Raw genomic sequence first — 24,694 nt, 5'->3', positions numbered from 1 at the left:
CGAGGCGCAGGCAGGGGAGAGAAGTGCGAAAGCAAGATGCAAGTGACTGAGAGCTAGAGCGAGATGGAAGCAAGCGCCGCACAGGAACTTCGGGCGTCTATCTGACGCGTCGCGTCGCGTGCAGGCATGACGCACTGAGTTGTCCCAACGCCTCGCGTCCGTCAGCTGCTCACGATGTTCACGGCACTGCTCGCGTCACGCCGTGCTACGCCGTGCATTCACCGCCAAACACGATTATATGCTGCTGTTTCCGCCTCATCACCCATAAACCCTCACACTGTTGGACCATACAGGATCTTTGACCGTCATGCTAAGCGACGACAGAAAGATCGCTCGGCTCTCCGAGAAGCAGGAGTGCGGAGTCGGACGGTCGACTATGTGAGAGATGAAGTTGCAGATAGGATGATTGAGCGGTTACTGGTGCGCCATCCCCAATGTCAACCTATTGACAGCATATTCACTGCGTTGCACAGGATATCAAAAGGAAATTTAGCTCCATACTTGATGTCGGTTCTGGGCCAGGACACTTTTCCAAGCTCCTTGAATCGCAGACTACGGATAAGGTGGTAATGCTGGACTCGAGTGGTACGTATAGCCGTCTAGTTAGCGTCCTCCACGTTCACAAATGAAGACCATATCTCTTAGAACACCTACTGTGCCGGGATCCCGACTCTGACTTTGAAGGTATGTTAACATGCCGGCATATTATAGCGCATTGTTCTGAGTGGCTTTATAGTCGAGGTCGAGCGCATACACGCCGATGAAGAAAGCCTGCTCAACGTAATACCACCTAACTCCCAAGAGGCCATCGTCTCGTGTCTGAGTCTACACTGGATCAATGATCTTCCAGGCAGGATTCTATGTCACGGAAAGCAAAGAGATATCTTGACATAAGTACGGCGATATACAGGTATTCTTGTACAGATCAAGGAAGCCCTCCAGCCGGATGGGGTATTTCTAGGGGCCTTATTTGGCGGAGACACATTATTTGAGCTTCGGTATGGACTACATATACCCTCATCCCTTCCCGTGACCTAAAATTATCTATAGGACTTCCCTTCAACTTGCTGAGATGGAGCGCGAGGGCGGTATATCCCCTCATATCTCTCCTATGGCCGGTAAATACATCTCTGGCCTATACATTCGAACTTGGCATTTATCAAATATTCTGCAGACTCCCGCGACGTGTCGAACCTGCTCGGCCGTGCAGGATTCACGCTGCTCACGGTAGACGTAGACGAAGTGAAAGTAGCCTACCCCTCAATGTGGGAACTTATGGAAGACCTGCGCGACATGGGCGAAAGCAACGCTGTCATAGGGCGGTAAGTAAAGTATCATGAAGAACGCCTAGTCAATGACCCATCCATCCCCGTAGGCGCAACTATATACACCGTGATACGCTTGCTGCAGCCTCAGCAATTTACAAAGGTGTCGTGTACGGCGCATGATTGTCGATCCTATGCTTAAGGCCAGCTGTAGAGCTACATGAAAATGAAGATGGCTCCATACCCGCGACATTTCAGGTCATCTACGTGGTACGTACCAGCATGTTGTATAGGTGCCGAGCTCAACCGATAACCGATCACAGATTGGCTGGAAGCCGTCGCCAAAGCAGCCGAAACCACTCGAGCGTGGCACCGCTGAAATGAATCTGAAGGAAATATTGTGATCACAAAATCCATCATTGCATATTGCCTCAGGAGCAAGACTCGTTCAGCTCTGTGTTAGTCACACCTTCGTCATGCCCACTCCGTGGATCGTCCGCCTCATCGTCCTCGGCGTCCTCTAATGTCCGTTCGTCGAGCACTATCGCACTCTGTATATCGTCAGCATCTTCGCCTCCATCCTCCGCATCTGCTTCCCCATCATCTGCATCTCCCTGACCCTCCGCCGTATCCCCGGCTTCACTCACTTTGCCCCCCTTCCCTCTTCTGCGCCCTTCCTGGAACTTGCGCTTTGGCACGACTGCCCACAGAGCCTTCTCCCAATCACGGGTTTCGACCCAACGTAGCAGGATCTCGAATGCTTGGTTCACCGTCAGCACTTTGCGCGTGCGCAACTCCGCGAGATATGTCCCGATTGGTAGGCGAGCTGCACGAATGCCGCTCTCGCGTGCTTTGTTGAGACAGAGGCTCTGAGCAAGGTGAGATGAGTGCGGATGAGACAATGCCGCTTAGCATACGAGGGACACCGGGAACGGAAGGCGAGACAGATATGCTGTACATACCTTGTAGCGATTGTGGTCGCAGATTCCCCCGATGATATACGTCTCGTCCTCCCTGAGCTCTGTCAGCTCCTCGTCAGCGTCCGCGGTGAGGTATACGACGCTCTCTTTTGCTGCAGTCGCGCGCTGTCGTTTACGCCCGTGCGTGTTCCCTCCGTTCGAAACGTCGTGTTGTCCTTCTGCGGTGGATGTCTCCCCACATTCTGCCTTTTCCGCTATTTCTTCAGCGACTGCAATTGTATCGTTACCCTCGGCGTCCGGCGTCCCGCCCCACAACGCCTCGTACCCTTCCGTCCAAAACTCAGCGGCCACCCACCGCTTGTAAGCCGCGTCGCTCATGGCCTCCATGCGCGTCAGTGTGCGTCCATTCAGTGAGGTGAACAACAACAACGAGAACGAGGGGTCTGAACGCTTGTTCGCACTGTACGTGTATGCAAGCTGAGACGTGAGCGACTTGATCTCCTGTGCCCCGCCGCGACGTCAGAACCCCCTGCGCCCACTACCAATGCACACCAACCACAGCCGGACGGACTCACGTTCTCCGTCATCATATCGTCGAAGCCCAGGTCCACGACGACGCGCGCCCCAAACGCCGTCCGCGGGCCCTCGCCTGTACGCCGCTTCTTGCGTGCGGCCTGCACGTCCTGTGCGTCGAGCTCGCCCGCCGCGCGCTTCTGCGCAAGGAGGCGTTTCTTCTCCTTCTTGCGCTCCTTCTCGGCCGCACGGCGCTCCAACTTGAGCTCTGCCGTGCGTGCTGCCCTGGCGAGCTTTTTCTGCGCCTTCTTCGAGAGAGGCTGGGTTGGCGCGGGTTCAGAGGGCGCGCCGCTAGTCTCTGGCGTGGGTAGTTCTGTTGTAGGCATGGAGCCAGGAAGCGCTAGACATCCCGCCTCCACTACTATTTCTGCCGAATTTTCCATGCTCTAGAGGCGGCTGCGAGTGGAAGCAGAGGGATTGGCATGGAGGTGAAAAGGTCGGATGCACCGATCAGTACTCCTATCGGCGCCCACATTATCTTATCTATTCCCATATTTGCTCATGAAACACATCGTCGAGGGTGACTTTGAGGGTACACACAAATGATCAAGAAGATGGTAAGTACATGTGGACCTATGCTTAGATCAACTACTATTAGTGGTATACGTATATTCAGTACTCAGGCCAATCTTTCCGAGGTCATTCCACTTCATCTGCATCGGTGCCAGTACTGGGCTCAGGCGGTGGCCGGAAGCACCTTCTTCAGCCACTCCTTGAGGTCGCGCAGTTCTTCATTGCTTGTTGAATGCGGTACGTCCTCATACGAGTTGAACAACAGGCCACCCTTTTCTGGCGCCGCCGCGTCCGCAGGCGGGATGCCAAGTTCCTTCTTGAGAAAATCGGCGGAGCGGACACCAGAGCTGAACTCAACAAGCGGGTCATCCTCGCCGTGCCCCCAGAACCACGGCGTGAGCTTATTAACAAATGTAGCCATCTACGGATTACCTCAGCGCTTTAGTCTAACTAGCGAGAACAGAAAGTCTGGCACATACCGTCTTCATTCTGTCGGGTAAGGGGAGGTAGCCGCTCAGAACGGCGACTCCACCGAATTTGCGTTCTGAGGTGAGCCCGGTGAGCAGGCTCAAAGCGCCACCCTGGCTGAAGCCACCGATGAGGATACGATCTGGTGAAATGCCCTCATCGACCTCTGAGTCGACGAGCTTGTTGATATAGGCAACGGATCGCAGCATCCCGGTCTCATCCTCCTGTGCTCTGGGCCATTCGAATCCGAGGATGTCATACCTACAGCACCGTGATCAGCCGCCCCAAACGGAGAAAACAAAGGACAGAGGGCACCATGCTGGCATCTCCACCCTCCGGTTCGCTGTAACTGGCACGGTTGGGCTTGAGGAATGGATCGATTCGTTATCAGGTTCAAGATTGGAGGAGGATGCTCACGCGTGTGGGAGGATCCACTTGACATGGTGTAACGCCGAGTCCGTGCTGAACATGTCCGCGACGGGCTTCCATCCATACCCTGTGTCGCCCAGACCCTGAACACCGCAAATTCAACGAAAAAATCAGCTGCCTGCCGAGCGCTCTCATCAAAGAGATAACAGACGTGAAGAAAGATGATGGTGGCGGTATGTTTTGCGCGAGGGTTCACTATGATGGGCTTGAGATACTGGAGCGCTGCCATGTCTGGAGATTGGTGCACCAAGAAGGGAATAGTGGGCACGGGGGTGGAGTGGGTGGAGGTGAGGTAGAAGTAGAGGACGGCAGCAATAGCGGCGAGGAGGGAGACCTGGGAGACAAGTCGGAGTCGGAGGATGGCGGAGAACATGCGACGCCACACAGAGTCGTCACTACCATCACCGATCCGACGTCCGATCCGCGATACCACTTGCCCGTGATATTTCCACCCGGCTCACAGGCAGGACTTTGCAAGATGGTGGAAAAATATATCGTACAAACGTGCACACCAAGTACAACGTGGACACTATCGGCGACATGAACGAAAAAATGTACGCTTCTACGGAGATCTCCCAAACACCTTCGAGCCCTTCTGATAACGTTCCAGCTCACTCTCGTGCGCGTGCCGTGGGGTAAGGTTGAGAGACAAGCTTCGCCTAGTCTCGATCACGAATGGACACTCTGGGCCCGATCGAGATCATTGAGGATGATGCGGTCACCGATTATTCAAAATCAAACAACTTTTCATTTACGCGTTGTTACACAACAGTGATATCCATAATTCATACACATACATATCAATAAAAGGGTATCAAATCTGACATCCACACATTTGCACGCATGAGGGAAGAGAAATACACACTCGGCGTGTCCATAGCCGACCAATCGAGCATCATTTTCGTGCCCGCGTTGACCGCCGCAAACCGGCAGTAACAGCTGCGCTCTCCCCATCGGCATCTCGTGTCTTGCGCTTGCGACCAGCAGTCTGGCTGGTCTTTCGACTCGCCAATCCTCCTCTGTCGTCCTCACCGCCAATGCCCTCCACTTCCTCAGCATCGGCATCTTCGCCTTCCTCGTCAGGCTCTTTGGCGGCTTTCTTCTTTGTACCCGCATTGGTCTTCTTTGCTCCACCTTTACCCCTTGCCTTCGGTGCAGTATCAGACTCTTCCCAGCCACCGTTTTCGGCAAGCAGTTGGACCACATTCCATGTCTTCTCCTCGACTCTTTGAACACTCAGTCGTCCACGAGTGACAAGTGCCATTTCTGGTCGATGCAGCGAAGTCGAAGTCGACTCTATGCAATATGCAGGATCATAAAGTAGTACTCACGTTTGATGGCCTTCACGCCGTCCGAGTGAATGTACCCTACGTCCTCCGGGGTATCATCTGTGGCAGCACCTGCAATACGACGGAGCAGCGCGAGGGAAACGAAGTGCGCAGTCCGCGCTACGAACGTCACATCTACCATGTACCACTTTGGGTTGTCCTTGTCCGTTTTCTTGGATAAAGCACATGAGCTTGCGATTGGCGCCACGCAGAACACATGCCGTACATACCGCGTCATAGTAGGGATGTGACCTAGTGCTCCCGCGCGCTTAGGTCAGACGACAGCAGACTCAGAGAACGTCAGCACACGCACGGATCCCAGGCAGTGTCTCCAGACGTTCTGAATCGATTAGCAAGCGGGAATGATGGGGGGCATGTCAATACTCACAGTCAGGGTAGGCTTCTTGCGACACCTGAGACAAACAATGAGCCTCTGGCATATCAATACACGAGGAATCCGTACCTCTGCAAAGCCTGCTATACCTACGGGTATGCAGCAATTACTATAACAGTGGGGAGTTGGGACGGCCTGAGAACTTACCGGGTGTCTTACAGTTGGAATGGTAGAACAACACCTACTCGATACGGTTATGAATGGCATTCATATCCGCATATATGAGGGGCCATACTCACTTTGTCGCCCACTTTCATTTCTTTCATGAGGTTCCTCGCCTCTGCATTTCGCACTCCCTCCCAAGGCGTTGTCTTGACGGAGTCGAAGTCGTCCACACTGAACTGATCCGCGCGACAAATGTAACTCCCGCGCACCACAAACGTCACGGGATGGTACCGACCTTGACATCCTTCTCCTTCACGATGCGAGAGTCGGGTTCTGCTTTCATGAGCCAGTATTTTGGCGACATCGTGGAAGGAACACGAGCAAGAGCCGCTCGCCACTGTTGAATAGACCCAGGCCGCTCGGCACGCCACTAGCCGGGTGCAAGCGTTGTCCTCGTTGCCCTTGGTAAATCCCGGGATAGCCAATTGGCCAAACAACTCTTCCACGGCGATCCACACGCACGGTGCAGACGGACGAAGGCAGGCGGAGGAGTGCAGGTGGACGCGGGTTCGGGGCAGGCTGGCGGAGGCAAAACGTGACGGACGCGGAGCAGGCCTGCCGCAAACAGTGGAAAACACGCCCTGGTCGCCAACCCTGACCATCCCCGCTTCACATCACACCTTCCCCCGTTTTCACGCACTACACTCTCGTGCGGCGACGGCGGCCTATTGTCATGAGCAGCGTCCATGCTGCGGGAACGGCTACAGAGACTCAGACTGTGCTGTCGTCAGGCGTGCCCGCACAGCAACCACCTGCCTCGCCTGATCGCGCCGAAGACGCGCGCGATGTCCCATCCACCGCGGATACGGAAGCTGGTGGGCGCGTCAATGGTGTCGCGAAGATAATGGAGGACGAGCCGGGGCCGGGGGAAAGTATAGGGCCAGATCCCGTGGAAACAGTGGAGGGCGGCAAGGAGGAGCTGGTGCATGTTGAGTTGTTGGAACAGGAGCCGTGCGAGGGTCCGATGATGACCCAGGACGACTCGGGGCAATGGCAAGAGGATGATAGTCATGAACTGAAACGCGTCAAGGTCTACGAGCTCCAGGGATCGCGTTGGGCCGACAAGGGGACCGCGTTCTGCTTCGGTGACTTTCAGGACAACGAAGCCCTCTTGATTGCGCGGGCGGAGGCGGACTTCAACAATGTCATTCTTACCACCACCATTCGGTGCAACGATGTGTATCAGCGACAGCAAGGTGCGTGGCTTTTCTTTCCGTGAACAAACACACGGGATTTATATTCTAACGACGTATCCTTAGATACATTGATTGTGTGGACGGAGCCGGATGGTACAGACTATGCCCTCAGCTTTCAGGATCCAGAGGGCTGTGCGGAGGTGTGGCATTTTATCCAGGAAGTTCAGCGGCACCTGAATGTCAGAGGTTAGTATCTTCCTCGTCTCCCTTCGACGCGCGTTCCTCTCAACACTGTGGCGTCGGCCGCTCTTTGCAGAGGACATGGGTATGTCTTCATCCCCGATGATAGGCTCTGAACCGTCCATCACTACTGCGAGCATTATTCGGTCTGGGCATCTACCACAACCTCAACTGGGGATCATAGGCGAGATTGAGAGGGCGATTAAGACCCTGGCGCGAACAGCAGTCATTAAGGAGCGAATATGTGAGTACATACAAACCGAGGTGAGTAAATTATCGCGTGCTGTTTGAGATACTTCATTCACCACGTCGCATCCAGGAATACATTAAGGGCATGATCGACGTCATGAATCAGGCGGAAGACCTAGAAAGCCTCGAAAATCTCCATGCCCTATGCTCATGTATGCAGGCTATCCGTACGTCTCCACATTGTATCTTTATCCGACATATACCAATATCGTATCACTCAGTGATGCTCAATGACCACAGCTTGTATGAGCATATCCTGGAGGACGACCTTTTCTTTGGCGTCGTCGGCATGTTGGAATGTCCGTCGCGCTGACTTGCCCGTATGCGTTCCATCTGACCAGCCATGCTTCTCAGACGATCCGGAGTTCCCCAAGCACAAGGCAAATTATCGCGAGTTCCTTCACCAGGCATCACACTTCCACCAACCCATCTCACTCGGCGATGAGGCTATTCAGAGGAAGGTGCACCATACATATCGCCTGCAATTCCTCAAAGACGTTGTCCTCGCCCGCGCCATCGACGATTCAACGTTCAACGTTCTCAACTCCTGCATTATCTTCAACCAAATCGACATTATTAACCACGTTCAGAACGACCCGTCTTTTCTTCGCGAGGTAGTCGGCCTGTTCATGGACGAAGACCTGATTCACGCGCTCGGGCTCGAGCCGTACAAAATCAAGGAGGTGAATGGAGACAGAATGGACGTCGACCAGCCGGGGGAGAAAGCCAATGGTGCAGCGCAGCTCAACGGCACAGTTGAGGGCCTGCCCCACTTCAATCCCCCATCAGAGGAGGAGCTGGCGCGTCGACGAGAGGTCATCTACCTCATCCAGCAGCTCTGTGTAATGGGCAAGAACGTGCAGCTACCAGCTCGCATGGCGCTATTCCGGACACTGGTGGACCGAGGTATTCTCTTTGCCGTGCAGTGGGCGCTTGGACAATCGGAGACCGACGAGGAAGGGCGCCAGATGATTGCGGCGGCAGGAGAAGTCCTGACCGTGCTGCTTGATCATGATCTCAACGGTGTACGCGGTCACGTGCTGAAACAGCTGAATGCGATGGATCGGGAGAAGGCGAATGGGAAAAAGATTGTAGAGAAGGAGACCGTGCTTGCATTGATGTGCAGGATCATGGTGAGGAGCCGGGATCTAGCCGTACAGAGTCAGGTGGGAGAATCGTTAAGGACGTTGCTGGAGATCCAGCCCGATGTTCCTGACGCGCCCGTGAGTTCCAAGCTCTGCGAGCGTCACTGTGAAGGCTCATCATATGTTTCAGGCGCAGTCGATGGTGGGAGTAAGGATGCTTCAGCGTGCTAAGGATGATCCTGGGGTCGAGAAGTTCCTGGAATATTTCTACAAGCACTGCGTCGAGACGCTTTTCAGACCATTCGGAGACATTCCCGAGTTTAAGAACGCAAGTGGTATGACAGCCGCAGATTGCCTCCTGAGATCACCACTGACATCGGACGTTAGACTCCTCGTTGACCATGTCACGGGAGCGAGCGAATCTTTTCCTCTACCTGTGTGACCTACTGTCCACCTTCACATTGCAACACTCCTTCCGCAGTCATTTCTATATCCTCTCATCCAACGTTGCAATACACGTTGCGTCGTTGCTGGGCGCCAGAGACAAGCACCTCCGCTTAGGTTCGTGTTCTTCGTTACGCAGTTATTTCTCACGCTTATTTCTGTTTGTCGGTCTCACCCATTCCATAGCCGCGTTCCGCTTCTTCCGGGCGTGCCTCAAGCTAAACAACAGTAATATATTCAAGTACTTCATTAAACATGATCTGCTACAGCCCATCTTGGATCTCACGGTGCAAGAATCTCGACGAGACAATCTTCTCAGTGCAACGTGCCAAGAATTCTTCGAGTATATGCGATCGGTCGGCATCATCATAGAAATTGTCTCATTTCACTGATCACTGATACGTGGCCGAACAGGAGAACCTCAAGGATGTCATACAGCACTGTATGACACAACACGAGGCGCAGATACGGCAGTTGGCGGAGTCTCCGCTAGGGGGACCCCGCTTCCGCAACTTCATTGCTCGTTGGGAGATGAACATTGAGCCACCACCAGAGGCAGAGAAGATCGAGAAGTGCGTGATAGAGCCCTGCCTTCGTCCAAAGCTAATACGCATCATCGCCAGGCCTATGCCGAGTTCCCTGCGGCGCTGGGGACAGGGCCGGTTGCTCGAAGCAGAGGAAGAAGACTACTTCAACACAGACGACGACGTTGAAGATGTACCCGTTCTCGGTCAACAACTGCCGAAAGGGAGTCCTCCCAAGCGCAGGCGACTCCGCGGCATGGGTTTGCCGGGACGTGTACCTCGGAGCCAACATCAGTCCATGCCCTTACAGTCGCTTGGCGCACTTGTGGCGTATGATGACGGCGAGGATGTCGGCGGTCTAGGTGCTCTTGAGGATGAACCGGCCGCACCGGCGTCGCCATCATTACCTCGCTCACCATCTGGTGGATTTTTTGCTGGTGCTTCTTCTGAAGATGTCCCCTCAAGTCCGCGTATATCACATAAGCAGATTGCGTCAAAGTCGTCTTCACCATCTGACGACCATGATGATCTTCTGGAGCAATTGTTCAAGTCTGGACCATCTTCGCCATCGAATGGGAAAGCACCGGATATTGTGGGCGCGAAACGACGGCGAGATGACGAGGACGATGAGCTGCTCGAGCGTCTGGCTAGCAGATCCAAACGACCCAGCGTTGGGCCGAATCCAGAGAAGGAGAACACTGATCATGCTATGGTCAGTAAAGCAGGTCTAGCGAAGTCAACAGATGAGGGACCAAAGAAGATCAAGCTCAAATTTGGGGCTGTGGGAGCCGCTGTCGCGTCTTCCACATCCCCATCTGCCCCAACTGCACCTTCAGATCCTGGTTCGAAGGAAGGCGACAACGGTTAATTAACTGCACTTATTATGGACGTGCGCTGTCCTGCTCTCATGCAGTCACTATATTATCTTCACGACAGTATCATAGCATGCTTTGTATGTCGTAGAGCTCATGAATCAATCTTGTTGTTGCCAGGAACTGTTTTGCTAAATACTGAGTAGAATACATATCGTGTAGGGAGAACAACCAGCACAGTAGACCCTGATGGAGACTAGCCAAACAGCATAAATGCAAGCTATGCAAGAGCAGTGGAATCAATGCTATGGTAAAAGGGATCGGGGAAGCAGACGGACGGTGCGGCGAAAACAGACTGAAAGGAGCATTAGAACAAATAATTCTGTAGGACAGGGTCTGCGTGTGGAGCCCAGGCGATTGCAAAGAATTGCTGCGAGAATGTACGAATAAGAAGTTAAACGTCCGGACAGTCAAGTGTAGCCTGGGTAAATATGCACTTGGGAGATAGGGAGGATTGCACATAGTTAGGAGATGCAGCATGTGGCCATCAACCTGCGCGGCTGGCCTCTATGTTCGGTGATGGAGTTGAGGACAAGCTTTGCGAGAGGGGGTCGTTGTTGGCGTCAGCGTTTGGCTGATCGGGTATCATCGAATGCGATGGAGGAATGCCGAAAGGAGAAAACGTGGTGCTGCTGCCGCCGCCGCCGGTGTTGGTCAGTCCATAAGCCTGCGGGTTAGCTCGAGGGAACGCCGTAGGGCCTGCGAGCGATGCCGAGAAGGAGCCTGTAGGCGGCGGCGAGATAAAGCGAGGCGGAGGAGGGGACGTTGTATAATGATAAGAGGAGGTCGGCGATGTCATCCCCGTTGTGTCTCGGCGCCCACGACCTACTTCGAGGTCGTTGAACCTGGGCGTGTACGGGTCCGCAAATGCCTGGCCCAACGCGTGACTTTGCTGTTGTTGCTGCATGCTCGCATCCTTCCCGCTGGTGGGCGTACGGACACCGAGGGGATTCTTGCTGTAGGAGAGGCGAATGCCTCCACCCTTGACCAGGCCGCTGAGCGTGTTACCCGACAACTCGTTGAGGGCTTTCGTCGCATAGTTGACATCCTCAAACTGCAGAAATGAGCGTCAGATATTAGTTGCGAAATGATGGGGCCATAATCAACATACCTCCACGAAGCACATCGGTCCATTACTCTTTTGCCTGAAGCAGAGCTTCCGATATCCGGGTCGCTTCGAGAACAGATCTCTCAAGCGGTCCTCGAGATACGTGAGAGGCAAGCCACTAGGAGTGGGCGACGTAGGCAGGTTCCCAACGTACAACGTGTTGATCTAGACAAAATCTCATCAGTAACCCGGCTGTCAAGTACGAATCAAATCAACGCACGGGTGGGTTCTGGTCCCCTGAAGCTCTGCCTGTTCCTGAGCTCGCGCCCGACGCCGGTGATGGCAGCTGTGGCGATGTTGTCCCTTGATCAGTACTCACCGCGAGAACGGCGACAGACCGCGAAAGCTCCTCATCGGCCCCGCTCTGCGATCCACTGACACTCGATGCGCTGGAAGCGGGTAGGGAAGATGGGCTCGTCAGTGGCTGCAGCACACCAGCAGGCTGTTGTTGTAGCTGCTGCTGTTCGTTACTCGGTGAATACGGTCGCGGACGCGTAGGTAGCGACGGATGGCTCGGCAGAGAAGACGTGTTGGACTGTGGCGAGAAAGGTGCACTCCTGTTACCTGGAAGCCCGGAGCCATTCTGCGACGTCGCCGACAGGGGACCGGAAGACAGACCAGAAGGAATGTCGAAATTGCCCGGAGGCGATTGCTGCGGCGGGGACACGGGGCGAGGCGGTAGAGTGGATGACAGCACGGGGGCAGACATCTTCCTCAAAGCGGCACTAGCCCCTACGTCCCGCAAATTACCCCACGGACTCTGACTCAAGCCGTGCATGCCCTCGTTCTGCGACGGCGTCTTGTGCAACGCCGGTGGCGACGACAGTCCCATCGGCACGTGTTGAAGCGCACCCGGAGGAAGCACGCCATTCTCTGCAGAGAGGAGAGAGTTCGCACCCTGCCGCACCATCTGCTGGGGAACCGAATGGAACGCCTCGAATGCAAACGAGTTTTGGCGTAGTCGGGCCACCTCCTTCTCCTTGCGCTTCCGCTCTCGCTCCTGCTCCCGTTCGTCCTCTTCCGCGCGCTCACGGGCGCCGCGCTGAGAGAACGTCAACATGGCACTCCCAGTGCTGGGATCCGTGCGCCGCCGGTCCTCCTCAACCCTTCCGTTTCCGTCTATCAGCCGATCCCTGCGTGGGCCGAGACCGACTATACCCATAGCACCAAGTGCACCAAGCTCCCTATCTCTTTGTGCCAGGGGAAGTTCACCAGCCCCTGTAGGGCCAGTGTTACCGCCAAGTCCAGCAAGGCCATTCAGGCTAGCATAACTGGCTAATGACTCGGTCACGTTGCCACCTGCGCCATTCATGAGTGAGTTCAGAGGCATGCCGGGGGGTACACCAGGGCCACGCTTCGTATGGAGGTTCTTCTTCGCCATCTCAGCCTTGAGCACCGACCCGCGCTCGACGTCGACACGACGGCCTTGGAGGATGTCACGTGCCTCAAGCGCCTCCTGGCGCGTACGGAACTTCGCGAAGCCAATGATCTGCTTGCGAGGCGGCTGCGCGGGAAGATTGGATGGAATGAAGTGGCTCTCATCATTCTGCATCGGCGCAGCAGGCCACGAGGTGGTTGGGCCATCGCGTCCACCGTCCACAACAACACCGCCTTGATTCACCGTCACCAAATTGTACGGATCGTTCGCGCCAGGATATGGGAGACGTGAATTCGTACCCGAGGCGCCCGTCGAACCGTATGCGGTATACTCTTTGTTCGGTATCTTGAGCGTCGCCGCTTCGAACCCTGACGAGAAGGTGAACATGTTCTGAAATTCTCGCTCCTGTCAAACCACAGAAATCGTGTATCAGCATAAATCATATATAACGGGAACGCATGTCAGAGCGCTAGAACACACCTGCATATCTTCTGGGAAGCCGACGACAAAGATAGTCGAGATCTCTTCCTGCTGCTGGTTCTGCGAGCCGCCGTTCACATGGTTCATGCTGGAGGTGCCCGTGAGAGTGCTTCCCTGACCGTTGGCACCTGGTCCAGACCCGGCAGAAGTTGCAGTCATAGAGGGTCCAAACTGCGTCTGCGGGGGCAGTGCACTGGGATGGGCATGTGAGAGGGTGTGCGGGTTCCCATTTGCGAATGGTCCTTGGAACGATTGCTGTGGCCCAGGCTGATGCAGCGCCATTCCGCCTGTCATCGGAGCCTGCTGATTGACTTGCGATTGCAAAAGCTCCATGCTCCGGCGCATGGGATCGATGAAGGATTGGCCAACCTGGTGCAAACCGTTTGGGACGGATGTGGTAGGTCCCACACCGGCGAAATCGTGGGCACGACCCGGATGGTGGAGCCCATCGTGGCCATAAGACGGCGGTGACTGCGGGGGCTGCAGATTTTGACCGCCGTACATTTCAGATGAAGGCGGAGGGAAGGTGTTAAAGGCTGCTGAAGCATCGCGAAACGGTACAGCGCCGTTGCGCGGACGACCAGGGAAGGGGTTGAACGACGTGGAAGTCCGGAACGGCACCGAGTTGAAGCCGTTGAGCTTCGAATTCAGATTAAGAGCCTCCGGCTCGGTCGACGATAGCGAGGCGTATTCGGATGTAGGGATATGAATATTGTTCATGCTGTTATACATCGAGTGGTTGGTATTTGTGTTTTGCGGGCCCGCGCTGTACGGGTCGACTAGGTGAGTGGGAGACTTGAGATGATTGGGAAGCATATTGTTAGGGGAATCTGGACGAGGGTGCTGCTGTTGTGATTGCATCGTCATGTGGAATGGCACAGGGGGCGATCCTATGGACATTGAAGAAGTGGTGGACAGGGAGCCGAAAGCGTTCGCAGACGATCCGGGGACTTCGGAGTCAGACGAGGATATGGGCTCAGCGTCTGCCTGTGCGTCGACGCTGTCTAGGAGGGAGCGGTTGATGTACTCCTCACCAAAAGGTTGAGAAGCCACGGCGGAGGGAAAGGGGGACAGTCGGTGGGTTGGTACAGACGACTCCAGGGTGGGCAATTGAGACAACAGTATGGTACTCTTAGAGAACTCGGAAGATATAGGAGGCGGCAACAGAGCAGAGCGGGGAAAAGACGGGTTCAGAACATCAACAGCCAGGGCGGCGACACGGACAGCGGAAGACAGGAAACGCGTGTAGCTGTCGATATAAATACAGACAGAGGCAAACTAGAGCAGGCGAGCAGCGGTAGGATAGGCGGGGGCTGCGTGCTTGGCAATGGGGGGCGCGACGCGTGAGACAGAATGAATATGCAGAGTGCGATGGTGGTTTATGCGAGACAGTGGTAAGCGAGCAGTGGGTGAGAGAGCGGCAGGCAGCAGGCACGTCGGCTAGCAGAACGTGTTGGACAGCGAGGGCGGGGCGCTGCTCGCTGTGGCTGGCGACGAGGAGGTGATCGAGTGGGTGGTGAGAAGGGCGGACGGCCGGAGTGCGCCCGGAGTGTAAATGTCCCCAGTCAGTGAACCGCGTCCTTCCCACGCACAGACCATCTTGCCCTTATATGGCAACTGCATGTGCAAACCTAACCTTATTTCCCGGCAAGATAATGGCGCACGTGGGTTGTTCCTGGTGCCCCTGCACAATGCACCCCGAGGGCGTCGTCGTCGTCATTGTCCACGGCGAGCAAACATGGGGACGTACCAAAGTCATTTGCTTGCCCAACATCCCTGTTGTATTGTCCTTTTTTGCCATCCTCCTCACCTGTTTACTAAACAGTCCTGGCAGTCGTCCATAGAGGTCATAGTAAAAGCGCGACACTGAGATACTGAGAGATAGTCATAGTCCAAAGAGACCACAGACAAACCAGCGAGCTAGCTGAGCTGAGCCAGGAAGTCGCAGAGAGAAGAGAGAGAGAAGGCGAGGAGCGAGTCGGGGGCCAAGCTGCACGAGCCACTGCCCACGCGAACCAGACGTTCTTCACTGTGATATCGACAAACCAGGCCTGCTGCCGACCGCACCGGAGGCACATTCGACCGCGCACCGTGTATCGATCTGCCTGATGTAGTCCGTTCGTTTCCGGAAACGACGACAGCAGCGGTGCGAGCGACTCCCAGCCCCGCTCGGCATCCGAATATCCATATATCCACGTGAAACTCGCCTACGTACATTAACAGAGCCACCGCTGTCCCCGGCCGTCAATTATACTGTAACAATCCATCCGAAACGCATGATAATATAATGGGCTCAGCAGAAGAACCATCTCAGACGTCAAAACGTAGCAATGATCAAGCATCAATCAGTGTCGAGCTCGCGCGCGCACTGAGGTCATTCTGCATCAGCGCCGGTCTCGGAGACGAGCCTCGGATGTCACTTACCACAGATTACTCTAGCACTCACGAGGTCATCGACTCTCGGTCTTCGAATAAGCTCCTCGCCTGGCCGCCGACCCGCGCCCCGTTCACCCGCAGGTGGACCTCGTACCCAGTGATAGAGCTCGCCAAAAGCACGATCGCCACCGCCCAAAGCATGGCACCGATGAACCGCCTGCGAGCCCGGACTCCGGCCTCCGCCAGAGCATGCGGTGAGCGAGGGTCATAGTACGGTAACAGCTGTGTTTGCTGTGCGATAGGTGTTGGACCGTATCCTGCATGAGTTGGGAAGGGTGCGGGGTCAGGTGCGCTCATGGTCGACGATTGCTGCTGAGATGACTGGTCAGGAAACTCGGTGTATGCCGGTGGTGGCGAGGAGGGTTTGGGCGTGGACGAAGGCGAGGATGTTTGGGCGGCCATGGTGAGCTGCACGCCCTCAACGGTCCTGACCAAAGCAGAGAGGACGCCACGCGCGGCGGCATTGCGAAGGAGGCGCTGGACAACGTCATCAACCCCTAACCTAGTTCTTGTCCACTCACAGGTCACTCTTCCGTAAGTTGCTCGTACATTGCATAGTGGCAGCTTACAGCTGATCATGTACTTCAAATGCAGGCGATATGTATGCAGAGCGCTCGGGAGTACACCAGAAATTCGCTTAGGCATCAGTTGTCCTCGTTCTTAACCTGAATTACATTAGCTCTCAGAGGCTAATATTCTCAAATGATAGACAGCGCCACTCCCATTTGACACGCCGAAAGATGAGAGCCGAAATATCTCTACATTATGATGCTACAGACTTCTACCTTGCACTGGCACGTGAGCGCGTCCGAGTGCGCCACGGACGCGACGCGTCATGCGCCACCGCAAACGGTGGGCGGGTGTGACGCACGCCCACATCCTATACGTCATCTCTGACCCTCCTACCCATTCTATAGAGCATAAGACATGTCCAATGCGTTGATTGAGGATTTCCTCAACAATATAAATACCCCCCGCCGCCCGTTCCTTCATGTTCTCATCCGTCTTTCGAATCCCTACTAAGTTCGCCTCCGCATATATCAGGCCTCTCACTGAAAGAACCACCACACGAACCTATAATTTCTTCAGAGCATACTCGACAGCGCCCGCTATGGTAGAAGCAAACGCTAAGTTCTCCGTGAAGAACCTCTTCAATGTCGAGGGGCGGGTTGCCGTCATCACCGGCGGCAGCACTGGTATCGGCCTTATGATCGCCCAGGCCTTCGCGAACAATGGCGCGCGGGTTTACGTGACTAGTCGGCGCGCGGAGACCCTTGAGAACGCTGCGAAGAAATGGGGTTCTGAGCTTGTCCACCCACAGGGCAAAATTATTCCTGTCACCGCAGACATCACGGACAAGGCGTCCATCAAGACGCTTGCAAAGGAGATCGCGAAGCAGGAGAAGCACATAGACGTACTTGTGAACAATGCGGGTATCGATGGCGACACAAGCAGCGTCGAAAAGGGCCACGAGAGTGTGCAGGCGCTGCAAAAGGAGCTTTGGAATGAAGAGTTCCAGATGTGGCAGGACGTATACAAAACAAACGTTATCGGGTCGGTGATGGTCTTTGACGCGCTGACAGAAGAGAGGTGGACTGACCATGTCTCCAGCTACTTCTTCACTACTGTTGCGTTCTTGCCCCTGCTGTCTGCCGCGGCGCGCGGCAACCACACTGGTAGCGTCATCAACATCTCGTCTATATCGGGCATCACGAGGACGACGCAACACCATTACGCGTACAACACGTCGAAGGCCGCGACGATCCAGCTCAACCTGCTCCTTGCGCAGGAGTTGCGCCGCCCGGGTGTCAAAGTCCGCGTCAACTCCATTGCCCCAGGTATATTCCCCAGCGAGATGACGAGTGAGTTACTCCTCCCCCCTTTTGTATCGCAAGGGCACTGCTTACCTATGGATCTACCATAGCTTCCGGGTCCGACGACAAGAACAAGTCGGCCATCCCTGTTGACGAGTCATACGGCGAGAAGAAGGGCATCCCGGCGGGCCGCCCAGGGCGGGAGGAGGACATGGCGCAGGCCGCGCTTCTGCTTGCTTGCAATGAGTACATGTATGGTCAGGTGAGCCTACGTCGGAAACTTTAACGCGTGCCGCAGTTGATAGGTAGCCATAGGTCGTGGCTGTCGACGGCGGATATCTGCTCGAGCACCCATAATGTTTTGCACAAAATACGTACATTAGCGAGTCGATCGGGGCGTAATCTTCTGTAGCATCGGTCCTCCTGAGACAAACTGTATCATTAGCGATTTTCGCGGAACTATCATATGTTGTCCGTCGTCGAGACTGCAGACACGAAGATATGGATATACTACAAGATTGCGATCAAGGGACGCGTTGCTGAGGTTGTCTATATGGTCACATGATCGCGTCGAGGTCGCGTCGCTCGGCTCGTCCTGTTTTCAGACAAATTTGATACGCCACACGGTACCATAGTCAGGTTAGTAAGTCTTGTCGTGCACCTCAATCAGGCAAAGTTATGTCGCCACCCCTCGTCGCCGTGCGAGCGAAAGTTACACGACCGACCCACTCTCGCCCATTCAGAAGACGTGTCGTATAGTCCGACACTGAGAACGCAAGCATACAGAAGCAAAGACGTCGATACACATAAACAGAGGATGGTACATACAACAGATCTACTCCGCTACCTCCTCTTCTGTTTCCTCGATCACCTCGTCGACCCACAACTCCATCTCCTCCTTTGACTCCTCGGGCTCTTTCTCGCTGTCTACGTCGACTGTCTTGCCACGTTGTCGGCGCTCCTCCGCAACCTCCTCCTTGACCCGCGCACGCCATGCGTTCCACTCGTCGACGAGCCGCTTGCGCTGTGCGATGAGTTCTGCGCTGATATTGCTCTCCTCGGCTGCATCCTCCTCCTCGAACTGCCGGCTGTACTCCTTGAGATTGCGGCGAATCTGGCGCTGCTGCTCCTTGGTGAGAAGTGAGCGGGGACGCGGGCGCCAGAGGAACTGCTTGAAACGGTCGAGGATGTGCTTCTCGAGCTCCTGCCCTCGGAAATCCCAGACGGCATACCCGTTCTCGAGCTGGATTTTTCCTAGTGGTCAGACACAGCCCAGCGATGTTTGAATGCAACTCACTGTATGTCTCCATGCACTTGCACTGGTAGCCAGATAACGGCCACTGGGATCCCACTCAGCATCCGTGACGGCATAGTGGTCGGCAGTACCCAGGTGCTGGATGCCACTTCCCCACTCTTCTTTCGACGGTCCGTCTCGGCGGCCAATATCGTCGTAGTTGAAGTCGAGGTCCCAGAACTCCAGCTCTGACTTGCTTGATGAGCCGATCGTCGCAAGGACAACATGACGTCCCCGAGGGGACCACCGGACGGTGTTGCTTGTCCGACCGGGCAACGTGCCTACTCGCAGAATGGACGTAAGCTCCGAAGGCAACCTGTATGCAATTGAACTCACGGAGGAGTTTGAAGTCGCCTTTTCCACGGACGAGCTGGTAGAAGCTGACGTCCGTCTTGATGGTCACACCAGGACCGGGGTTGCCCAAGTTTGGGTCATTACTTGAAATGAGTGCAAACCGCTCTCCCTTTGGCTCCCACGAGAAATCAGTGACGGCGTCTGGAGATGCAACGTTTTAACAGAATGATGATAATGGGCGTGACACTTCACTAGCCTTTGAGCTCGACAACCTCAACCGGGAAGTCCTTCTCGCGTACACGGAAGATTTCCAGGTTGCAGAATATTGACTTCTTCGTCTTGGTATGACGGTCAACCTTGACACAAAGGAAGTCACCCTGGTTTTGCCAGAAGAGCTTACACTGCAGTGGTTCTTCAGCACGATGCGATTGAGGGGGCATGGATAGCACATACCTCTGTAACATTAAACAGGTTTTTCTGCCGCAAGATAGCTCGGCCGGGGAAGTTCATGAGTGTCACACGGGCGGGCTGGTTGGCCACTTCAGGTGTCCAGTACGCCAGCATGTTCTCCTTGGGCTTCTTAGTGCTCTTCGCGCCATTCGCCTTCGCCTCAGCCTCAGCGTCCTCGCGGTCCTTGTCGCCGAGAGGACACCACTCAAAGTCGACAACACCGTCAATCTTGATACTTTTTTTGCCTTGCAGACCCATGCTCGGCAGCTCATACACACTGATCTGCTGTCCTGGTGTCACACGACCAACAAACTTGTCGTCCGCGCTCCACTTCAAAGCGGGCCATTGCATCTGCTTTTTCGTGTCCTCACCCTCGGGGTAGATGGCAGGGAAAGTACGAAGGAGGTTACCAGTCATGGTATCCCAGACAGCGATATTGTTGCCCTCGTCCTCAGGCGAAAAGAACTGCGGTCCCTGCTGTGCACCCTCCGGCACAACAATGGGGTCATGCGACCAGGTGACGATGTAGGTCTCGTTCGGTGAGAAGTCGATGAGCTTGACCATAGGGTGCGCAAAGCGCTGCTGCTTCGCCCACGACGTACCACCCCATAATTGCACACCTTGTCGGTGGAGGGTGGCAAGGTATGTGCCAAGTGGCGACCAAGATACATAAAGGTCGGTCCAATTCTTCCGAGAGCAACGTAAGGAGGTTGTCTCCAGGATGATCGGTACAACTTACGGGTCTGGTAAATGCGACTTCGCATTGTGACGGCTTCCCTTGCCAGTGGATCTCCACCTCGTCCCCTCGGTAGGTTGCGTACTGATCCCTGCCTTGGGAGTCGCCAAGCCAAGCGCGCAGGTGCTCCTGTAACAACTATGTAAACCATAAAGCATTCCTGCGGGGCTTACTTCTCTGACCTTAGGCTTGTACTCCTCAGGCTCGGGCTCCGCATACGTCTCGTCCAAATTAGCATAGCGCTCGATGTCTGTGAAGCGGTTGACCAAGAACGTATGCCTGGCATCGAATGGATGCCCATGCATCGCGTTCAGCGCGAACATTGCATCATTGGAATTTTTGAATTCAACGAAGACAAATCTGCGGAATCCTCATGTAGGGAACCATCATCATAGATGGCTGCAAGGACATACCCCTTGCTTTTTCCCGTCGAGTCATCCCATGGGACCGAGATGTCGTCGGACTTAATGGAGGCACCCTTGCGCGAGAACTCCTTCGCGATCTTGTCGAGCAACCTGCTGAGCTTCGACTTGTCGATCACGGGCACACCATCCACGACCAAAATGTTGTCGAAACCCTCTTCATACTGGACTTGGTATCTACGACAATGTTTTAAGCGCAGAAGTAAATGCTAAAACTCCATACGAACTTTGCTTCAATGTCAGAGTAGTCAATTTCTTCATCGTCATCGTGAACGCCGTTCACACCGTTCACACCGTTCGGAGCCATGATTTTTGTCTTCCTCACTGGTACGACAGGTTAAAAATCTAAAAACTGCCTGAGAGATGAGAGGAGAAGAAGAGTCTCGAGAAGAGAGGATGCAGTAGCCGAGGACGATTGCAGCTCGACAAATCAGTGAGATGAGATTTTGGCATCTGTCACACTGTCACGATAGAGGGTTGCTTGTGACACCTCTACATGTCACACTGCATATGCTTCATGTCACAACAGGGAGGAGAAAACGAGTGTCATTACGGGGGTAGGCTGTATCAACAGGGTTCATCCGCATGGAGAGTATATAGCACATTTCGATGACTAGTAACATGAACGAGAGGAGCGTGTGAGTGGAAACAGAACAACGGCGAGGAGACAGATAGTATCGCGAAACATATGACCGGCGACTACAACTTTGAAGTTCAAAACGGAAGCGAAGCTGTGAATAAGCGAGGCGACGCAGACGGAGAGCGTAGGAACAGATCCCGCATGCAAGCATAAAAACGTGATGACGATGGCAAAGGGACAACGCTGCGAGCCATGTGAATCGAGAGCGCGTGACGAAACGTGAAAAACGGGAAAGGTCGTAGTTTGTATTGGGTTCATTGACGAGATGGGAGTAAACAGGTGGGCGTGGTATGGATGGACAAAGCCATGACGAGAGGAAACCAAGAGAATGTGACATTTCGATGATATGCAAGAAGATGCTTGGCCGCCAGATTTGCTCACGGTGACGATGGCAGTGGGTGGGCAATGTCCCCGTTCTTCCACATTGCCGGGCTGTTCAGATCGAGGCTGGCGAGCGTGCCGTTGAGATCCTGAATAGGATCTTGCTCGTGCTCGTGACCACCGAAGTGTTCCTGGAGCTGCTGAGAGCCCCTCCTGGACAGGTCGGGCCGAAGGGTGATCTCCTGCCGCGAAGATGCCCGGCCGTTCGGGAATGGCAACGCTGAGGATGCCTCACCCAGTAATGAATTGAAACGCTGCGCTGCGCTCGGAGGGCGTATCGTCTGTAGGGTTGTGGGTGAGATCTTCCCGTTTGCGCTTGGTACCTTCTCGTCTTGTGTAGGGTTGTACCACGGCGAGTACGCCTTGGAGACGTTGGAGAACGCCTGTGATTGTGCGGCGTTGTGAACATCCTCGGGTTTCATCCCTTCTCCTAGATAATTCGGATCGGGAGAGAATGGAGAGAAGGCAGATCCGGAGGACGACCCTCCACCTTGTTGTAAGCCAAACATGGAAGGTGTGAACGGGTTATTAGCACCAATCCGATTGCCAGTGGCGTCTGATATGATACCAGCGAGAGGTTCCTGGTTGCCATTCGTGGCAGTGGAAGTGGCAGGATTAAGCATGTTGGTGAGACCGAACTTCTCGAGGAGCTGTATGGCCTGCTCAGGCGTGAGAGAGGGAACGTTCTGAGCAGTAGCTTGCGTTTGATACTGAGCCTGGAAGGCAGCGGCTTGAGCGGCTTGGGCTGCGGCCTGAGCTGCTTTGTCTGCAAAAAGAATGAGATCGTACACCAACTCCAAGGGAATGGCTGCTTACATTGACTGCGGCCCCAGCTGAGTCTTATTCTGCTCCCTCCAATAGGAAAGCCTTGCATTTTCTCAATCGCTCTCTCTGCGTCGGGCTTACGTACGAACTGCACGAAGCCACAGTGTTTTCCAAGTGGGACCTTGACCTGCGTTCAACAAGACCCATCGTCAATACGCTGGACCGTGAACTGTGTCAGAGCACACTTACATAATGGATATCACCAAATGGAGCGAAGAACGTCCTCAAGGTCTCCTCTGATATGAGCGGTGACAGACCTCCAACAAATACAGTGGTGTTGTACGGGTCAGACGAGGTAAGCTGCTCTCCGTTGGGTCCAATTAGGTTCGACAAGATAGCCCGAGCTTGAGCGTGATGCTTCCAGGACTCCTCAGAAATATTGTACTTCTGCGCCATAGTCTGCTCAGAGGCTGGCTGTGCGAAGGGTACAGGTATGGACCCGCCAGCGCTGCCGGGCGTCGAGGCACTCCCGCCTCCATATTGAGCCGCCTTCAAGGCTTCTTCAGAAGACGCTGAAGCCAGAGTGGTCGACGAGGTTGTACTGGCCCCAGAGCTCAGCGAGGGCGCCGAGACAGACGAGTTCGAGGACGAGTTCGATACTGTATTTCCATTTGCGCCTGCAAGGGGAGCGGACACACTCTTCGCCTGGTTGGCGTTGGGTAGGGGCAGCGCAATCGTGACTTGATTTTGCTGCTCAGGCACAACGGGAGCTGGAGGAGGAACAACAGGGAAGGGCATCTGAGAGAAGTCCAATCCTGTCATCCCCGAAGCAGGCTTGAACTTGGCAGTCGCGGGAGAAATGCGCACTGCGCATATAGTCAGCTTATTGCTGTATTAGGAAGTAACGGAAGTCCATACTTGGGCGTGAGAGGCAATAAAGGCCGTGCATCTCGATTAGAGCGCGTTGCTGATCCGCTTCGTCCGTAAACCTGTTTGGGAGAACAATAGATTAATACAAGTGAAACCCTGTGTGGCGCTAGAATGCGACGCGCCTCACGAAGCCGTACCCCCGCGACACTCCTGTCACTGGGTCCAGCATGATTTTAGCACTCTTGCAGCTAAGGAAAGGGCGGATGAACCGCGGCTCTCTGTCGTTGCGCAGACCGAGCACAGGGTTGCGGAAAACAGCGACGAGGTCCGAGTTTGACACTTCTGGAGCCAGGTCACCTACGAAAATGCTATACTCTTTGGGGTACTGCGGGTTCTGTCCATTAGGCAATGCAATTGTCTGTCCAGGCATTGTGGGCGCGGCAGTGAGAGGAGCCGCTGGGACTGAGGACGCCCAATTGAGGGAGAAGGGCTTAGTAGAATTTGGCATGATCACGGAGGGCCCACCGCCATTGTTATTGATCTGTGAAACCACTGATGCGGCGTGGGCTTGTGAGGGGAATGTCAAGAAGCAATACCCTGGGTTGTTCGCCTGCTGGCCAGTAATTGGGTCGGGTGCGGGACGCGGCACCTTGATACTGACCGGGTCCCAGCCCATGAGGCCACAGACTTGCTTAGCGTACTCTTCGTCCATCCAAGGTTCAAGTTCTCCCCACCAAAGTGTAGAGCGGGCTGCTGCTGCAGTGTTAGTGGGAGAGGGTACGGAAGGGGGTTGCGCGTGCGGAATTTGGATTGTGGGGGAGCTAGAAGGCTGTGGCTGTTGTGGGATATGGCGATGTCCTAGGAATATGTCACGAGGGTCGCGTCCGTCGCGGTCGTTAAAAATCGCTGAGGGAAGAAGAGAGGAGTTGTAGAGCTCTGCGACAGAGGGGCCGCGCGTAGGAGAGGGAGAGTGGTGGTTGTGGGCGAAGGAGGAGAGCGATGGTTGAACTTGTGAAGGCAT

General features: G+C 54.8%; 10 protein-coding genes across 10 annotated transcripts; 4 read left to right on the top strand and 6 right to left on the bottom strand.

The window, feature by feature from the left end:
• Positions 1 to 160: 160 nt before the first annotated feature.
• On the top strand, positions 161 to 1,669 carry POSPLADRAFT_1184289 (hypothetical protein; the record flags this gene model as incomplete). Its single annotated transcript, XM_024489068.1, has 10 exons — positions 161 to 420; positions 474 to 585; positions 646 to 684; positions 737 to 850; positions 911 to 998; positions 1,051 to 1,118; positions 1,175 to 1,322; positions 1,376 to 1,428; positions 1,480 to 1,535; positions 1,589 to 1,669. The coding sequence occupies exons 1-10, from the start codon at positions 175 to 177 to the stop codon at positions 1,667 to 1,669; spliced, it is 1,005 nt and encodes a 334-aa protein (XP_024336313.1). The 5' UTR covers positions 161 to 174.
• Positions 1,670 to 1,696: 27 nt separating this feature from the next.
• On the bottom strand, positions 1,697 to 3,084 carry POSPLADRAFT_1150593 (hypothetical protein; the record flags this gene model as incomplete). The annotated part of the gene is made up of 4 exons (XM_024486436.1): positions 1,697 to 2,134; positions 2,228 to 2,327; positions 2,502 to 2,686; positions 2,761 to 3,084. 4 exons carry the CDS (start codon positions 3,082 to 3,084, stop codon positions 1,697 to 1,699), a joined length of 1,047 nt encoding a protein of 348 aa, XP_024336312.1.
• A 350-nt stretch (positions 3,085 to 3,434) lies between these two features.
• Positions 3,435 to 4,397, bottom strand: POSPLADRAFT_1150845 (hypothetical protein; the record flags this gene model as incomplete). Its single annotated transcript, XM_024486466.1, has 5 exons — positions 3,435 to 3,692; positions 3,751 to 4,000; positions 4,055 to 4,102; positions 4,157 to 4,251; positions 4,320 to 4,397. 5 exons carry the CDS (start codon positions 4,395 to 4,397, stop codon positions 3,435 to 3,437), a joined length of 729 nt encoding a protein of 242 aa, XP_024336311.1.
• Positions 4,398 to 5,063: 666 nt separating this feature from the next.
• POSPLADRAFT_1150140 (hypothetical protein) lies at positions 5,064 to 6,359 on the bottom strand (the record flags this gene model as incomplete). Its single annotated transcript, XM_024486387.1, has 8 exons — positions 5,064 to 5,434; positions 5,500 to 5,668; positions 5,727 to 5,748; positions 5,810 to 5,825; positions 5,885 to 5,929; positions 6,038 to 6,071; positions 6,130 to 6,231; positions 6,291 to 6,359. 8 exons carry the CDS (start codon positions 6,357 to 6,359, stop codon positions 5,064 to 5,066), a joined length of 828 nt encoding a protein of 275 aa, XP_024336310.1.
• Positions 6,360 to 7,016: 657 nt separating this feature from the next.
• POSPLADRAFT_1172837 (hypothetical protein) lies at positions 7,017 to 10,726 on the top strand (the record flags this gene model as incomplete). The annotated part of the gene is made up of 11 exons (XM_024488201.1): positions 7,017 to 7,251; positions 7,315 to 7,437; positions 7,508 to 7,695; positions 7,751 to 7,847; positions 7,902 to 7,979; positions 8,035 to 8,903; positions 8,956 to 9,100; positions 9,153 to 9,326; positions 9,396 to 9,565; positions 9,624 to 9,785; positions 9,867 to 10,726. The coding sequence occupies 11 exons, from the start codon at positions 7,020 to 7,022 to the stop codon at positions 10,599 to 10,601; spliced, it is 2,973 nt and encodes a 990-aa protein (XP_024336309.1). The 3' UTR covers positions 10,602 to 10,726.
• Positions 10,718 to 16,409, bottom strand: POSPLADRAFT_1075646 (hypothetical protein; the record flags this gene model as incomplete). Its single annotated transcript, XM_024482840.1, has 5 exons — positions 10,718 to 11,659; positions 11,717 to 11,878; positions 11,934 to 13,496; positions 13,572 to 14,820; positions 16,102 to 16,409. 5 exons carry the CDS (start codon positions 16,407 to 16,409, stop codon positions 11,093 to 11,095), a joined length of 3,849 nt encoding a protein of 1,282 aa, XP_024336307.1. The 3' UTR covers positions 10,718 to 11,092.
• On the top strand, positions 10,828 to 10,995 carry POSPLADRAFT_1048825 (hypothetical protein; the record flags this gene model as incomplete). The annotated part of the gene is made up of 1 exon (XM_024479602.1): positions 10,828 to 10,995. One exon carries the CDS (start codon positions 10,828 to 10,830, stop codon positions 10,993 to 10,995), a length of 168 nt encoding a protein of 55 aa, XP_024336308.1.
• Positions 16,410 to 17,118: 709 nt separating the features above from the next.
• POSPLADRAFT_1150956 (hypothetical protein) lies at positions 17,119 to 18,178 on the top strand (the record flags this gene model as incomplete). Its single annotated transcript, XM_024486478.1, has 4 exons — positions 17,119 to 17,561; positions 17,619 to 17,869; positions 17,932 to 18,083; positions 18,137 to 18,178. 4 exons carry the CDS (start codon positions 17,119 to 17,121, stop codon positions 18,176 to 18,178), a joined length of 888 nt encoding a protein of 295 aa, XP_024336306.1.
• Positions 18,179 to 18,559: 381 nt separating this feature from the next.
• On the bottom strand, positions 18,560 to 21,437 carry POSPLADRAFT_1067238 (hypothetical protein). Its single transcript, XM_024482162.1, has 9 exons — positions 21,245 to 21,437; positions 21,009 to 21,194; positions 20,778 to 20,955; positions 20,599 to 20,724; positions 19,863 to 20,546; positions 19,666 to 19,810; positions 19,452 to 19,610; positions 19,119 to 19,396; positions 18,560 to 19,064 (listed from the first exon to the last, which is right to left on the bottom strand). Exons 1-9 carry the CDS (start codon positions 21,322 to 21,324, stop codon positions 18,657 to 18,659), a joined length of 2,244 nt encoding a protein of 747 aa, XP_024336305.1. The 5' UTR covers positions 21,325 to 21,437; the 3' UTR covers positions 18,560 to 18,656.
• Positions 21,438 to 22,034: 597 nt separating this feature from the next.
• On the bottom strand, positions 22,035 to 24,694 carry POSPLADRAFT_1048821 (hypothetical protein; the record flags this gene model as incomplete). The annotated part of the gene is made up of 5 exons (XM_024479601.1): positions 22,035 to 22,804; positions 22,855 to 22,990; positions 23,053 to 23,669; positions 23,722 to 23,792; positions 23,856 to 24,694. 5 exons carry the CDS (start codon positions 24,692 to 24,694, stop codon positions 22,035 to 22,037), a joined length of 2,433 nt encoding a protein of 810 aa, XP_024336304.1.

Source organism: Postia placenta (genome assembly GCF_002117355.1).
Source record: "Postia placenta MAD-698-R-SB12 unplaced genomic scaffold POSPLAscaffold_12, whole genome shotgun sequence".
Classification (NCBI taxonomy): Eukaryota; Fungi; Basidiomycota; class Agaricomycetes; order Polyporales; family Adustoporiaceae; genus Rhodonia; species Rhodonia placenta.
Note: the sequence above shows the minus strand (reverse complement) of the source record. Positions and strands in the feature narration are given on the sequence as shown.